The sequence below is a fragment of the Heterodontus francisci genome, chromosome 19, assembly GCF_036365525.1.
Source record: "Heterodontus francisci isolate sHetFra1 chromosome 19, sHetFra1.hap1, whole genome shotgun sequence".
Lineage (NCBI taxonomy): Eukaryota > Metazoa > Chordata > Chondrichthyes > Heterodontiformes > Heterodontidae > Heterodontus > Heterodontus francisci.
Genome location: NC_090389.1, coordinates 90,718,441 through 90,736,121, shown reverse-complemented (window position 1 = coordinate 90,736,121; position 17,681 = coordinate 90,718,441). Strand labels below are relative to the sequence as shown.

General features: G+C 47.5%; 1 protein-coding gene across 1 annotated transcript in view; it reads right to left on the bottom strand.

Annotated features, from left to right (window-relative positions):
- The window catches only part of LOC137380299 (laminin subunit beta-2-like), a 283,335-nt gene that overhangs the window by 20,441 nt on the left and 245,213 nt on the right, over nt 1-17,681 (bottom strand). Inside the window, exons 24-27 of the mRNA XM_068052207.1 lie at nt 9,266-9,638; nt 6,754-6,938; nt 4,733-4,974; nt 1,114-1,317 (exon numbers count right to left, since the gene is read on the bottom strand). Coding sequence (XP_067908308.1) covers nt 1,114-1,317; nt 4,733-4,974; nt 6,754-6,938; nt 9,266-9,638 — 1,004 coding nt within the window. The remainder of the gene's footprint in view (nt 1-1,113; nt 1,318-4,732; nt 4,975-6,753; nt 6,939-9,265; nt 9,639-17,681) is intronic.

The following is a 17,681-nucleotide window of genomic DNA, read 5'->3' as shown; positions in this document are numbered from 1 at the left end:
ACTCAGTTGTGTCAAAAAAGCAACAGAAAAGATTATCAAGAATAAAACTAGATGAACCACCTGGCATCGACCGAGGCACTGGAAATGACAAAAGCACACCTTGCCAAATCGACCCTGCAAAATCCCCATCACTAACATCTGGGGGCTTGTGCCAAAATTGGCAGAGCTGTCCCACAGATTAGTCAAGCAACAGCCAAATTTTCCAGACTCTTCTATCACCATCCCTGGGTATGTTTAGTCCCACCATCAGGGCAGACCCACCAGAGATGGCAGCACAGCGGTAAACAATCGGGACGGAATGGCCTGGGAGTCCTCCACATTGAGTCCAGACCCCATGAAGTCTCATGGTATCAGTGCAAACATCGGCAATGAATTCTCTTGCTGTTCTCCCTCAGCTAATGAATCAGTACTTCTCCATGTTGAACACAACCTGGAAGAAGCACTGAGGGTGGCAAGGGCACAGAATGTTCTCTGGGTGGGGGACTTCAATGTTCATCACCAAGAATGGCTCGATAGCACCACTACTGACCGAGCTGGCCGAGGTCTAGCAGCTCAAACTAAACTAGGCATCCATGAGGTGCTGTGGGCCATCAGCAGCAGCAAAATTGTATTCAAACACAATCTGTAACCTCATGGCTCAACATATCCCCCACTCTACCATTACCACCAAGCCAAGGGACCATCTACAAGATGCACTGCAGCAACTCTCCAAGGCTCCTTCAACAGCACCTTCCAAACCCGTGACCTCTACCACTTAGAAGGACAAGGGCAACTGACACATGGGAACAACACCACCTGCAAGATCCCTCGAAACCACACACCATCCTGACTTGGAACTATATCGCCGTTCCTTCATTGTCGCTGGGTAAAAATCATGGAACTCCCTCCCTAATAGCACTTTGGGTGTATCAACACCACAGAGACAGCAGCGGTTCAAGAAACTGGCTCACCATCACCTTCTCAAGGGCAATTAGAGATGGGCAATAAATGCCGGCCTGCCGGTCACACTCACACTCCACAAATGAATTTAAAAAACTCTCTCTGGTGAAACTTCATATTAGTAAAATCAAAAGAAAGCGACAGACAAGGTTTGCTGATCCTCTCACTACCCACCTTCTGGAACAGTTCCTCCACCTCATTCATTGCTCTCTGGAGCTCCTCTTCTGATTGTCGGGCTCGATCAAGAGAAGTGTCGGCCACTGCAACTGCACCATTACAGTTTAGACCTCCACAGTGCCTGGTGCCATCATCTTCATAACATCCAGCCCCACCACATGGGCTGTCGACGCAAGGTAAATCTCCAGGAGCCCCGCACACCTGAAATGTACAATTAGCATCAATTTTATAAGAATTCTGAAAATGAATGTGAGTACATTGCACAGGTACTCGATCATAGCCAAGAACCATACCTGTTATTGTCTAATAAGTTCTGTTAATGGATGTTAAATACCTACTGGTTGAAAATAATAAGGTGAACAGGTGTTGGGTGTTGATTAGCTAATTGTACTCAAATGTATATATAAAGAGCCAGCCAGAACTGGCTGGGTGTTGTTAGGAGTGGAGAAATGAGTTCTGTGACAAGCAATAAACAGTCACCATCAAAGCATCCTAGTCTCAGTGTCTTCTTCACAAACAGAACAAAGAACAGTACAGCACAGGAACAGGCCATTCGGCCCTCCAAGCCTGCCTAATCTTGATGCCTGCCTAAACTAAAACCTTCTGCACTTCCGGGGACCGTATCCCTCTATTCCCTTCCTATTCATGTATTTGTCAAGATGCCTCTTAAACGTCTCTATGGTACCTGCTTCCACCACCTCCCCCGGCAGCAAGTTCCAGGCACTCACCACCCTCTGTGTAAAGAACTTGCCTCGCACATCCCCTCTAAACTTTGCCCCTCTCACCTTAAACCTATGTCCTCTAGTAACTGACTCTTCCACCCTGGGAAAAAGCTTCTGACTATCCACTCTGTCCATGCCACTCATAACTTTGTAAACCTCTATCATGTCGCCCCTCCACCTCCGTCGTTCCAGTGAAAACAATCCGAGTTTATCCAACCTCTCCTCATAGCTAATGCCCTCCAGACCAGGCAACATCCTGGTAAACCTCTTCTGTACCCTCTCCAAAGCCTGCAAGTCCTTCTGGTAGTGTGGCGACCAGAATTGCACGCTTGGAAGTTTCTCTAAAAATACCCACAGCCACCCGAATCAGGGCAGGTGGGGTTGTGAGCTAACTTACTGCTGGTTTAACTCTATACATTTATCTGTCTTTGAAACCATTTCACCTCTACATACCCTCAACCGTTCCCCCAGCCCTGGCAATGCAATTGCCTCTTGCAGCCTATAGAGTATAGAAGGGGAAGGGGAATATTCCCTAACCCACAACCTCCACCACCTAGAAGGACAAGGACAACAGGTGCATGGCAACACCATCCCGATTTGGACATATATAGGCCATTCCTAGATAGTCGCTGGTTGAAGATCCTGAAACTGCCTACCTAGCAGCACTAAGGAAGCACCTTAACCACAAGGATAGAGAGCTGACATGGCCTCCTCCTGTGCCATAAAGGTCTCTATGACTCTAAGGACTGCAGTGTTTCAAGATGAAGGCCCACTAACACATTCTCAAAGGGGCAACTCGTGATGGGTAACATATACTGATCTGAACCGCAACACCCACATCTACTAGAATAAAAATAGAGTTGCTCCTAAATCAAACTTGGGCAGCCCTAAAATAAAAGCAAAATACTGCAGATGCTGGAAATCTGAAATAAAAACAAGAAATGCTGGAAATACTCAGCAAGTCTGGCAGCATCTCGAACAAAAGAAAATTACAGCACAGGAACAGGCCCTTCGGCCCTCCAAGCCTACGCTGAACCAAATCGTCTATCTAAACCTGTCGCCTATTTTCTAAGGGTCTGTATCTCTTTACTTCCTGCCCATTCATGTAACTGTCTAGATACATCTTAAAAGACGCTATCGTGCCCGCGTCTACCACCTCCACTGGCAATGCGTTCCAGGCACCCACCACCCTCTGCGTAAAGAACTTTCCATGCATATCTCCTCTAAACTTTTCCCCTTTCACTTTGAACTCGTGACCCCTAGTAATTGAATCCCCCATTCTGGGAAAAAGCTTCTTGCTATCCACCCTGTCTATACCTTTCATGATTTTGCACACCTCAATCAGGTCCCCCCTCAACCTCCGTCTTTCTAATAAAAATAATCCTAATCTACTCAAAATCTCTTCATAGCTAGCGCCCTCCATACCAGGCAACATCCTGGTGAACCTCCTCTGCACCCTCTCCAAAGCATCCACATCCTTTTGGTAATGTGGCGACCAGAACTGCACGCAGTATTCCAAATGTGGCCGAAACAAAGTCTTATACAACTGTAACATGACCTGCCAACTCTTGTACTCAATACCCCGTCCGATGAAGGAAAGCATGCCGTATGCCTTCTTGACCACTCTATTGACCTGCGTTGCCACCTTCAGGGAACAATGGACCTGAACACCCAAATCTCTCTGCACATCAATTTTCCCCAGGACTTTTCCATTTACTGTATAGTTCACTCTTGAATTGGATCTTCCAAAATGCATCACCTCGCATTTGCCCTGATTGAACTCCATCTGCCATTTCTCTGCCCAACTCTCCAATCTATTTATATTCTGCTGTATTCTCTGACAGTCCCCTTCACTATCTGCTACTCCACCAATCTTAATGTCGTCTGCAAACTTGCTAATCAGACCACCTATACTTTCCTCCAAATCATTTATGTATATCACAAACAACAGTGGTCCCAGCACGGATCCCTGTGGAACACCACTGGTCACACGTCTCCATTTTGAGAAACTCCCTTCCACTGCTACTCTCTGTCTCCTGTTGCCCAGCCAGTTCTTTATCCATCTAGCTAGTACACCCTGGACCCCATGCGCCTTCACTTTCTCCATCAGCCTACCATGGGGAACCTTATCAAACGCCTTACTGAAGTCCATGTATACGACATCTACAGCCTTTCCCTCATCAATCAACTTTGTCACTTCCTCAAAGAATTCTATTAAGTTGGTACATGACCTTCCCTGCACAAAACCATGTTGCCTATCACTGATAAGGAGTTCTGATGAAGGGTCACTGACCTGAAACGTTAACTCTGCTTCTGTCTCCACAGATGCTACCAGATCTGCTGAGTATTTCCAGCATTTCTTGTTTTTCTTTGGGAAGCCCTAGCCTGCTCTTCGCTGACCTTCTATCCCACCAGTGGATTCCTGGCTTTATAGAGAGATACAGCACTGAAACAGGCCCTTCAACCCACTGAGTTTGTGCCGGCCATCAACCACCCATTTATACTAATCCTACATTAATCCCATATTTCCTCAATTCTCCTCCCTATTCTAGGAGCAATTTACAATGGCCAATTTACCTATCAACCTGCAAGTCTTTGGCTGTGGGAGGAAACCAGAGTACCCAGTGGAAACCCACATGGTCACAGGGAGAACTTGCAACCTCCACACAGGCAGTACCCAGAACTGAACCTGGGTCACAGGAGCTGTGATGCTAACCATTGACCAACTGTGCACCTCAGGCCAGCAACTTCTCACAACTCAAAACTGAGATTGAGAAACCAAAAGTCCTGAAAGATAACAAGGAGCATTGAAAATATTAAATTCCATTTCAAGACTTCCATCAATAGCAACTCTGTGGGTCAGTGCACGATGCGGAGAACAAATCCTAACAAACCTTTTCATTAATGTTTTTCAGGTTTAATGTTTGTACTTTGGCAGCCAAGTCATTGAGAGCACGCCTGTTGGCGGCATTCTTCCGATTGAAATCATCCTTTCTCGTTCTCATCAAGGCCTCTGTCTTGCGACGGGTGCCAGCAGATGCACTGACAATATTGGGAAAGGTCACAGTAGAACCATTTACCGTCCTCTCTGCCTGGCACGACTGATCGTAAGAGTTTCGTATACTGTCATAAGCACCTGGTGAGAGGAAACAATATCACTCTGAATTGACCAGGCATCAGTACAAGGCTTAAATGAGATACAGAAACAAAGGGATTTAGGTGTACACTTCTATAAATCATTAAACGTAGCAACCTAAGTTAACAAGGCCATAAAGAATTTAAACCATGTACTGGGGTTCATTTCTAAAGGAATAGAATTGAAAAGCAGGGAAGTTACGTTAAACGTAAACAGAATCACACTGAGTACTATGCACAGTTGCAGTCTCCATTTTACAAAAGGAACTGGAGAAGGTGCAAGAAAGATTTACAAGGATAATGATCCCGGAACTTAAGAGGTTATGACTATCAGGAAAAGCTGGGTTTCTTTTCTCTAGAAAAGAGAAGGCAAAGGGATGACCTAATTTAGGTGTTCAAAATTATGAAAGAGTTTGATCGGTAGATGTAGAGAAGATGCTTCCATTTTTGGGGGATTCATAAATATAAGATAGTCACTAATAGATATAGTAGGCAATTCAGGAGAAACCAGTTTACCCATTGAAAAGTGGGAATATGGAACTCGCTATCATATGGAGTGGTTAGGACGAATTGCATAGAAACCTTTAAGGGGAAATTAGATAAGTACATGAGGCAGAAAGATTAGAAGGGTATGTTAATAGGGTTAGATGGAAGGAGGATCATGTGGAGCATAAACACTGGCACAAAGCAGTTGGGCTGAATGTCCTGTTTCTGTGCTATAAATCCTGTGTAATACCTCAAACATCCAAAACCCAAAGAACCACTAGAGCAGACTGGCAACCAGATATACTTTCAAAATAGTGTTTCAGGAGATTTGGGTAGGACAGTGAGTCAGCAACAGCAGCTTAGATTTGTAAACTGCCTTTAAAGTAATAAGACGCACAAAGTCTTCAGAACGTGGCAGTGAGGAAGCAAGATGGAGAGGTTTAGGAAGAGAACTCCAGGTACCAGGCCCTGATTGGTGAAGGCGGAACTTGATTCGGGTTGGGAAGACCATTGGGTGGTCAGCCAATTAATTATTTTGAAGAGGATAAGGTGCATCGATGAAAATCTCTGTTGGTGGTGAGTGACGTGAGTATGGGGCAGTGTCAACCAAGTTCCTGAGAGTTATGGACTCACATCATAAAATTTATGTTACACACATTCCGTTAGAGGGTCACTGGATACCAGTCAGGAGTGGGAACTTTGGATGATTTTTCAGGGTTGGTGAAACCAATTGTGCTCCTGCAAGTGACCCAGATAAGATTATTTTAACTCAGCTCAGGCCATAGGAACATGAATGAAATATTGTGCCCCTCGAGCCTGTTCTGCTTTTCAGTTAGATCCTGGCTGATCTGTACCTCAACTCCATTTACCCACCTGTCCTCCATTTTCACTGATACACTTACCCAACAAAAATCTATCAGTCCTAGTCTTGAAAGCTCCATCTGTTCACAGCCTTCAGGCGGAATGATTGCCAGGTTTTTACTTCCCTTTGGATGAAAATATGTTTCCTGATTTCCCTCCTGAACAGCCTGGTGGCAATTTTAAGATTAAAATCCCTCGTTCTGAATTCTACCACCAGAGGAAATAGTTTCTCTCTATCTACCCTATTGAATCGTTTTCACATTATAGGTACCTCAATCAGATCATCCCTCAGACCTGGGCTCGAACCTGAGAACCTTCCTTTTCTAGTTTAGTACCACACCATACATGGCTGCATCGAGTCACTCAGCCATCAATGAACCAGCACAGTTAAACTACCCATGCCCTCAAGTGGGGAAGCGAGACAAGAGTGTACCGAGGAAGTTGGAATGTTTCAGAATGTCAAGTTGTCTGGCCAGGTCCTTGGTGGAGAAGTTCAGAGCTCTTGCTTCACGTTCTAGGTTACTCAATTCGACACTGGCACCACTGTTCTGGTTTTGCACTGCAGTTAGAACGTCTTCAAGTCCATTCAAGATGTCCGTGGTCCCACTAATTTTGTCTCTGCAGAAAAACAACAAAACTTGGCTTTCAGTCTCAGATTAGCAAAGGTTGGTTATCCCAACCCAGTTAAATCCCACTCTCCCCACACCCTTTACTATCCTAACCCAGTCAAATCTCATACTCCTGATCACTCCCCATATCCTTTAATATCCCACCCAGTCTAATCCCACTCTCCTACTCACTCCCCAGGCCTGTTAATATCCCACTCAGAAGGGCGGCATAGTGGTGCAGTGGTTAGCACCGCAGCCTCACAGCTCCAGTGACCCGGGTTCGGTTCTGGGTACTGCCTGTGTGGAGTTTGCTAGTTCTCCCTGTGACCGTGTGGGTTTCCGCTGGGTGCTCTGGTTTTCTCCCACAGCCAAAGACTTGCAGGTTGATAGATAAATTGGCCATTGTAAATTGCCCCTAGTGTAGGTAGGTGGTAGGAGAATGGTCGAGATGTGGTAGGAATATGGGATTAATGTAGGATTAGTATAAATGGGTGGTTGTTGGTCGGCACAGACTTGGTGGGCCGAAGGGCCTGTTTCAGTGCTGTATCACTCCATGAGAATACAAGAAATAGGGGCAGGAGTAGACCAGATGGCCCATTGAGCCTGCTCCACCATTTAATACGATCGTGGTTGATCTTAGGCTTCAACTCCACTTTCTCAACCGCTCCCCATGTCCTTTGATTCCCGGAGAGACCAAAAATCTGTCTATTCCAGCCTTAAATGTATTAAAAGATGGAGCATCCACAACCGTCTGTGGTAGAGAATTCGAAAGATTCACAACCTTTTGAGTGAAGTAATTTCTCTTCATCTCAGTCCCATGTTATGATCGGCCCCTTATCCTGAGACTGTGCCCCCATGTTTTAGATTCCCCGACCGGCGGAAACAATCTCTGTGTCTACCCTATCCAGCCCCTTTAGAATCTTGTATATTTCAATTAGATCGTCTCTCATTCTTCTAAACTGCAGAGAATATCAGCCCAATTTACTCAGCCTCTCATCATAGGGCAACCCCCTCATCCCAGGGACCAATTTAGTGAACCTTCGCTGTATCACCTCCAATGCAAGTATATCCTTTCTTTACTGTGGAGACCAAAGCCACACACAGTATTCCAGATATGGTCTCACCAAAACCCTGTTCAATTGTAGCAATACTTCATTATTCCTGTACTCTAATCCCCTTGCAATAAAGGCCAACATGCCATTTGCCTTCCTAACTGCTTGCTGTATCTGCATGCTAACTTTCTGTGTTCCTTGTACAAGCACATCCAAGTCTCTTTGAACATCAACACTTACAAGTTTCACACCGTTTAAAAAATATTCTGCTTTTCTATTCTTATGACCAAAGTGAATAACTTCACACTTTCCTACATTATATTCCATCTGCCATCTTGTTGTCCACTCACTTAACCTGAATATATCTTTTTGTAGCCTCTCTGTGTCCTCCCCACAGCTCATCTTTCCACCGAGCTTTGTATCATCAGCAAACTTGGATACATTACTCTCTGTCTCTTCATCTAAGTCATTAATATAGATTGTAAATAGCTGAGGCCCCAGCACTGATCCTTGTGGCACTTCACTATTCACTGCCTGCCAACTTGAAAATGCCCCGTTTATGCCCATTCTCTGCTTCCTGTCCGTTAACACAAGAACACAAGAAATAGGAGCAGGAGCAGACCATTTGGCCCATCGAGCTGTTTTGTCATTCAATATGATCATGGCTGATCTTGGGCTTCAGTTCCACTTTCCTGCCCACTCCCCATATCCCGTGATTCCCTGTGAAATCAAAAATCTATCTATCCCAGCCTTAATGTATTCAATGATGGAGAATCCACACCTCTCTGTGGTAGAGAGTTCCAAAGATTCAGAACCCGTTGAGTTTAGTAATTTCTCCTCATCTCAGTCCTGAATGATCGGCCCTTTATCCTGAGACTGTGCCCCCGCGTTCTAGATTCCCCGACCAGCAGAAACAATCTCTTAGGAACCAATTCTCTAATCATGCTTGAGCCCTTATCTTGCCTATTAACCTTTTGTGTGGCACATTATTGAATGCATTTTGGAATACACTAATCTCATTCTCCTGCTCACTCCCCATACACTTTTGTAATATTCCACCCAGTCTAATCCCACACTCACTCCCCATACCTTCTTTATCATTAAAAGAGTTATCCTCCGTTATTGTATAGTCTGGATATTTGAATTAATTACCCAAAAATTATTGGAACTTTGAATGTTCCATAGAGGACCCACCAAACATTTGGAACCTTTTCTCGTCGTTTTGATTCAAAATCGCTCGAGATATGAGGAATATTTACGTCACACCGTGCAGAGAATCACTCACCGGATATGACTTATCAGGTTCATGAGCTCTGCCACTGCTACAGCGGTTGCATTTCGTGCATTTACGATCCTCTGAGCCTGCAACAACTTCTCTTCCAGGCCACGGAAGTTACCCTCGTACAAGCCACTGACTCCAGTTAGCCGAATTTCACCCGCTCGCTCCATCAGACGTCTGGTCTGCGCCGCCAAGTCCTGCACGATACGATCCCAGTCTCCAAAACACTGGTGGCAAGGGTGGCAGTCTGGGAACTGTCCTGAGAACCCACGAGCGCACTTGTCGCAACGCACCCCTGAAACGCCTTGGCGGCACACACAATGCCCAGTCACTCGATCACACTGGCTTGTCTCGATGCCTCGCTGGTCACAGTCACACACTGGGAGAATGAAAAGGAAAAAGGAGTGACAAAATGACTAATCAAACCTTTGAAGTGCCTGGGGTAAGGAGAGGAGACTCGATGTGCCAGCTTTCCAAGTCTGCTACAATATCCTGAGATACTTGAGGCTTCTCTTTACAGAAAGAAAGAGAACTCCCATTTCTATAGAGCCTTACCACCACTTCAGGGCATCCCAAAGCACTTTACAGCCAATGGAGTAATTTTTTGAAGTGTAATATAGGAAACATGACATCCAATTTGCGCACAGCAAGCTCCCACAAATAGCAATCAGATAATGATCAGTTAATCTGTTTATGTGATGCTGGTTAAGGAATATATATTAGCCAGCGTGCTGGGGAATCTCCCCTGCTCTTCTTTGAAATAGTGGCTGTGGGAACTTTTATTTCCACCTGAGAGAGCAGACAGAGCCTCGGTTCAACATCTCACCTGAAAGATGCAAACCCAACTGTGTAGCACTCCCTCAATAGTGGCACTGGGAGTGTCAGCATAGATTATGGACTCAGGTCTGTGGAATGGACTTTGAACATGGCCCCTGACTCAGAAGCGAGAGAGAGAGTACTACTCAATAAGCCACTGCTGACACTGAGAACAAAAGCAAAAATGAATAAAAAATTCACCAATACAACCCTGCGTGTCCAATTTTCCTCTTTGCAGTGCCTGGAAAAGGGAGAGAAGGTTCAACACACCAGATCTCCAAGCCTGGTGCAATGCCCTGGGATATCTGGGGCTATCCTGTATAGCTGGAGCTGCAATTGGTGTGGACACAGTGTTGCTCTAGAAATGAAACTGGAAGGAGGATAGTTCCTGGGCACACCTTCCTACATCTCTCAGTGCAGTGACACCTCTAAAAACCAGCAGAGGGTTCGAGGGGTCCTGACAGTCTCCCAACAGTTGAGCTTTCTTTTTTGCCCACTACTCTTATCAAAGTCACAAATGACGTACTATGTAAACTGTGACAAAGGTAAGTTTTCCCTCCTCTTCCTTCTTGACCTGTCTGCAGCCTTTGACACGGTTGACCACACCATCCTCCTCCAACACCTCTCCACTGTCGTCCAGCTGGGTGGGACTGCTCTCACCCGGTTCCATTCTTATCTATCTATTTGTAGCCAGAGAATCACTTGCAATGGCTTCTCTTCCTGCTCCTGCACTGTTACCTCTGGTGTCCTCCAAGGATCTATCCTTGGCCCATTCCTATTTCTCATCTACATGCTGCCCCTCGGCAACATCATTTGAAAACACAGTGTTAGTTTTCACATGTACACCGATCTCACCCAGCTGAACCGCACTACCACCTCTCTCGACTCCTCCACTGTTGCTAAACTATTAGACTGCTTTGTTAATTGTGTATCAATTGTTTAATTATATGTAGGTTTAGGGTATTAATTGGGGTCTTACTTGAACACTTATAAGGAGACACTTACTGAGACTGGTGGAGGTTTTTTTGAGTGAGGAGCTGCATGTTTGTAATCCTTTTTACTCTGTACAATAAATGTGAAACTGAGTAAAGATAGGCTCCAGTATCATCCTTCCACAACAAGTTTTCTGGAATTTAACATGCTTATCCACTATCCAGTACCGGATGACTTACTGTGACGACAAAGGTGGCGTTAGTCAGCAGGCTGCAGAGAAATGAGCTGCTGGAAGTTTTAGTCAGGGACAGCTGGCACCGTGTGCTGGCCACTCTGAACTAGGAGAATCTCATTCTGAGCTGCGAGCAGCCCGGGGACCCCGCCGCCTGGAATGGTCTCACCAACGGAGCCGGCTCGCAGAGTCCTCAGCTCGGATCCCTAAGTCCGAAAGCCACCGGGATCCGCAATGCCTACACCGAGCTCCTGGAACAAATCCCCGAGACCATCAGCAAGAAATGAAGCGTCAGGGTCATCAAGCACGAAGTCGGGGGCCTGGGGATCAGCATCAAGGGAGGCAGGGAAACCAAGATGCCAATCCTGATCTCAAACATCTTCAAAGGTCTGGCAGCCGACAAGACCGAGGCTCTATATGTGGGTGACACCATCGTAAAACCCTAGATACCCCTTCCCAGCTCCCCCTTCGCACCTGTTTCCTCTGCACCCCCTCCCCTACCCCTCTGCAGCCCCCCTCGCACCCCCTTCCCTCCACCCCCTCCCCCCACACCCCTCCCCCTCACAACCACCCCCCACCCCCTTACCCCCACCTCCTCCCACCAGCATCCACCTATCCCTGAGCAGGGGCCCTAACAACCCCACTGCCTTGTGGGCGTCTCGGGAGAGACCAAGGCTAAGGGAGTAAACCCTAACAGATAATCCGGAGCGGAACCCCGTAGGCGGTCATGTGTCACTTTTGGCATGTTTCCAGCATTTCCTGCAGCCATACCGGTGCCAAACGTCGTGCTCTGCACTCCTTTGGACCCCACCAGGAAGGTCGAGAGGGGTATTTTGATGCTTGGGCAACTCACAACCTCCAAACATCCCCCAGACATGCGCCATGGAGAGGTCACTCCATAGTCGCCTCACAGCGACTGAAACAACATGGAAGGCAGCAGTTACGGGTTATAAGTCCAGTTAAATTGGCGTAGAAACTGGGCGCCACGGGTTGCCTTTGTCGGTGGGAGAGGTCATCGCATCTCACTGGACAGCTACCGCCCGCCTCAAACCGGGCAGCCCCCGGTCAATAAGGTTCTGTCCCGCCACAGTCTACCTGCTTCAATGGGTGCTTGGAACTCAGGGTCATTGCCCGAAAGGTGGACTGATACACCACACCAAACAACATGAAAAAAGGAAAGAAGGTACCAGCCCTTCGCTTTGCAAGCTGGAACGTCAGAACTATGTGTCCTGGCCTGTCGGAAGACCTTACACAAATCAACGATTCTCGGAAGACCGCCATCATTAACAACGAGCTCAGTAGATTCAATGTGGACATTGCAGCACTTCAGGAGACTCGCCTCCCCGCGAGTGGCTCTCTAGCAGAGCAAGACTACACCACCTTCTGGCAGGGCAGGGATCCTGAAGAACCAAGACAGCATGGAGTGGGCTTCGCCATCAGAAACTCCTTGCTCAGCATGATTGAGCCATCTTCAAATGGCTCGGAATGTAGACTGTCCATCCGACTGCTCACCACCTCTGGTCCAGTACACCTACTCAGCATCTATGCTCCAACACTCTGCTCCCCACCTGAAGTTAAAGACCAGTTCTACGAAGAACTCCATAATATCATTAGTAGCATTCCTAATACCGAACACCTATTCCTGCTGGGGTACGTTAATGCCAGGGTTGGGGCCGACCATGACTCATGGCCCTCCTGCCTTGGGCGCTATGACATTGGAAGGATGAATGAGAACGGGCAGAGACTGCTTGCGTTGTGTACCTATCACAACCTCTGCATCACCAACTCATTCTTTCACACTAAACCCTGTCACCAGGTTTCTTGGAGGCACCCAAGATCGCGTCGTTGGCACCAGCTGGACCTCATTGTCACAAGGCGAGCCGCCTTAAACAGTGTTCAAATCACACGCAGCTTCCACAGTGCGGACTGTGACACCGACCACTCCCTAGTGTGCAGCAAAGTTAGACTCAAACCAAAGAAGCTACATCACTCCAAGCAGAAGGGCCGCCCGCGCACCAACACTAACAGAATTTCTCACCCACAGCTCTTACGTAAGTTTCTAAATTCACTTGAAAAAGCCCTTCAAAACACTCCTGCAGGGGATGCAGAGACCATGTGGGCCCACATCAGAGACACCATCTATGACTCAGCAATGACCACCTATGGCAAACGTGTGAAGCGGAATGCAGACTGGTTTCAATCTCACTTTGAAGAGCTGGAACCTGTCATAGCTGCTAAGCACATCGCACTGCTGAACTACAAGAAAGCCACCAGCGAGTTAACATCCGTAGCACTTAAAGCAGCCAGAAGCACTGCACAAAGAACAGCCAGGTGCTGCGCAAACGACTACTGGCAACACCTATGCAGTCATATTCAGCTGGCCTCAGACACCGGAAACATCAGAGGAATGTATGATGGCATGAAGAGAGCTTTTGGGCCAACCATCAAGAAGATCGCCCCCCTCAAATCTAAATCAGGACACAATCACTGACCAACGCAAACAGATGGACCGCTGGGTTGAGCACTACCTAGAACTGTACTCCAGGGAAAATGTTGTCACTGAGACCGCCCTCAATGCAGCCCAGTCTCTGCCAGTCATGGATGAGCTGGACATACAGCCAACCAAATCGGAACTTAGTGATGCCATTGATTCTCTAGCCAGTGGAAAAGCCCCTGGGAAGGACAGCATTACCCCTGAAATAATCAAGAGTGCCAAGCCTGCTATACTCTCAGCACCACATGAACTGCTTTGCCTGTGCTGGGAAGAGGGAGCAGTACCCCAGGACATGCGCGATGCCAATATCATCACCCTCTATAAAAACAAAGGTGACCGCGGTGACTGCAACAACTACCGTGGAATCTCCCTGCTCAGCATAGTGGGGAAAGTCTTCGCTCGAGTCGCTTTAAATAGACTCCAGAAGCTGGCTGAGCGTGTCTACCCTGAGGCACAGTGTGGCTTTCGAGCAGAGAGATCCACCATTGACATGTTGTTCTCCCTTTGCCAGCTACAGGAAAAATGCCGAGAACAACAGATGCCCCTCTACGTTGCTTTCATTGATCTCACCAAAGCCTTTGACCTCGTCAGCAGACGTGGTCTCTTCAGACTACTAGAAAAGATTGGATGCCCACCAAAGCTACTAAGTATCATCACCTCATTCCATGACAATGTGAAAGGCACAATTCAGCATAGTGGCGCCTCATCAGAGCCCTTTCCTATCCTGAGTGGTGTGAAACAGGACTGTGTTCTCGTACCGACACTGTTTGAGATCTTCTTCTCCCTTCTACTCTCACATGCGTTCAAGTCTTCAGAAGAAGGAATTTTCCTCCACACAAGATCAGGGGGCAGGTTGTTCAACCTTGCCCGTCTAAAAGCGAAGTCCAAAGTACGGAAAGTCCTCATCAGGGAACTCCTCTTTGCTGACGATGCTGCTTTAACATCTCACACTGAAGAGTGTCTGCAGAGACTCATCGACAGGTTTGCGGCTGCCTGCAACGGATTTGGCCTAACCATCAGCCTCAAGAAAACGAACATCATGGGGCAGGACGTCAGAAATGCTCCATCCATCAATATCGGCGACCACGCTCTGGAAGTGGTTCACGAGTTCACCTACCTAGGCTCAACTATCACCAGTAACCTGTCTCTTGACGCAGAAATCAACAAGTGCATGGGAAAGGCTTCCACTGCTATGTCCAGACTGGCCAAGAGAGTGTGGGAAAATGGCGCACTGACACGGAACACAAAAGTCCGAGTGTATCAGGCCTGTGTCCTCAGTACCTTGCTCTATGGCAGCGAGGCCTGGACAATGTATGTCAGCCAAGAGCGACGTCTCAATTCATTCCATCTACGCTGCCTCCGGAAAATACTTGGCATCAGGTGGCAGGACCGTATCTCCAACGCAGAAGTCCTCGAGGCGGCCAACATCCCCAGCTTATACACACTACTGAGTCAGCTGCGCTTGAGATGGCTTGGCCATGTGAGCCACATGGAAGATGGCAGGATCCCTAAGGACACATTGTACAGCGAGCTCGCCACTGGTATCAGACCCACCGGCCGTCCGTGTCTCCGCTTTAAAGACATCTGCAAACGCGACATGAAATCCTGTGACATTGATCACAAGTCGTGAGTGTCAGTTGCCAGCGTTCGCCAGAGCTGGCGGACAGCCATAAAGACGGGGCTAAAGTGTGGCGAGTCGAAGAGACTTAGTAGTTGACAGGAAAAAAGACAGAGGCGCAAGGGGAGAGCCAACTGTGTAACAGCCCCGACAAACAATTTTATCTGCAGCACCTGTGGAAGAGTCTGTCACTCTAGAATTGGCCTTTCTCGCCACGCCAGGCGCTGCTCCACAAACCACTGACCACCTCCAGGCGCTTACCCATTGTCTCCCGAGACAAGGAGGCCAAAGAAAAAGGAAAGAATGAGTACCGGATGAGCAGAAATTCCCTCCAATTAAATATTGGGAAGAATTAAGCCATTGTTTTTGGACCCCGCTCCAAACTCCATTCCCTAGCTCCTTACTCCATCTCTCTCCCTGGCAACAGTCTGAGATTAAGCCTGTCTGTTCGCAACCTTGGTGCCACATTTGATCCTGAGATGAGCTTCCGACCTCATATTCGCAGCATCACTAAGACGGCCTATTTCCACCTCTGTAACATTGCCCGACTTCGTCCCTGTCTCAGCTCATCTACTGCTGAAACCCTCATTTATGCCTTCGTTACCTCTAGGCTTGATTATTCCAATGCACTCCTGGCTGTTCTCCCATATTCTACCCTTCGTAAACTTGAGGTCAACCAAAACTCTGCTGCTTGTGTCTTAACTCGCACCAAGTCCCGGTTCACCTATCACCCCCGTGCTCGCTAACTGACATTGGCTGTTGATTTTAAAATTCTCATCCTTGCTTTCAAATCTCTCCCTGGCCTCACCTCTCCCTCCAGCCCCACAACCCTCTGAGATAGCTGCGCTCAACTAATTCTGGCCACTTGTGCAAGCCCAATTTTAATTGCTCCACATCTGGTGGCCGTGCCTTCAGCTGCCGAGGCCTTAAGCTCTGGAATTTCCTCCCTAAACCTCTCTGCCTCTCTATCTCAATTTCCTCCTTTAGGACACTCCTTAAAACCTATCTCTTTGACCAAGCTTTTGGTCATCAGACCTAATATCTCCTTATGTGGCTTGGTGTAAAATTTTGTCATATAATGCTCCTGTGATGTGCTTTGGGACATTTTATGATGTTAAACGCGCTATATAAATCCAGATGGTTGTTGTTGGATCTTTATGCTTTGGGACCTCCTGAATGGCCTGGTCTGTCCTGAGGCAGTCAGAGTCTTGATGCTGGTAGCCAAGACCTATTGTACACCGCTACTTCCACCCCAATACCTGGGCAGCACAGCCTGAATGATCAAGATCTACACAGACACAGAGCCCTTTGGAAACACTGTCCTATCCAGCACCCGGGACAGGAGTGATAGAAAAATCAGCCTTCTTATGTTTGAGTTGGGCCAGGCTATGCAGTGCCATAGTACAGCCATATCTATTTGCCTGCGAAGCTCATGTCTGAAATGCTGTATAAATTTCCAACAGTCGACTTCATGAATATGCAGGATATCAATAATTTTAATGAATTTTTGTGCTCATCAATATAAAGGATGGTGGTGCTGGGGATTGGAACACTCTTGATTTTGGGAACCCAGTGTCCCCATCAAACACTCCCAGGAGAGGTACAGAATAAAAAGGGGGTTAGATACAGAATGAAGCTCCCTCTACACTGTCCCCATCAAACACTCCCAGGACAGGTACAGCACGGGGTTAGATACAGAGTAAAGCTCCCTTTACACTGTCCCCATCAAACACTCCCAGGACAGGTACAGCACTGGGATTGGCTGCCCACTGATTTGGGAGCCTGAGTGCATCAACGAGGTGCAGCTGAGAGTGCTGGTGGCAGTTGGAGGTTGCAGAGGTGGAGAGAGGAGCTGCACTGAGCAAGGGAGAGCAGCTACCAACAAGCAGTGGAAAACTCCAACAACAGTCTCCATTAAAGAGAAGAAAGGGACATATTGTGGAAACAAGGCTTTGTCTGGAGGTGGGTGCTGAACACCAGTAATTTACTTTGGACTGTTGGGGGAGGAACAAGTGGCTGGAACAACAAGGGGTGGGGCTGCCAATTCAACAGGAATCTGTGCAGCTGCAAAAGCACACAGGAAAGCTCCCTCCCCACCCCAATTGCCAAGCCTGGGTCAGCTGAAGCTGCCCAGCTAAACAGACGGAAGGGGATAGATAGTGCCTGGGCAGCTTCAGCTGACCCAGGTGAAGACGACTCCCCCAACCAGAAGACCGGAAGACCAACTTCAAAGACTGTTTTAAGTGTACTGTGAGCACCACCTCCAGAAAGCAAGTCATCCCTTCCAGCCTGTCTTTACCTCTCCTCTCTTACCTCAGCCTCTCCACTA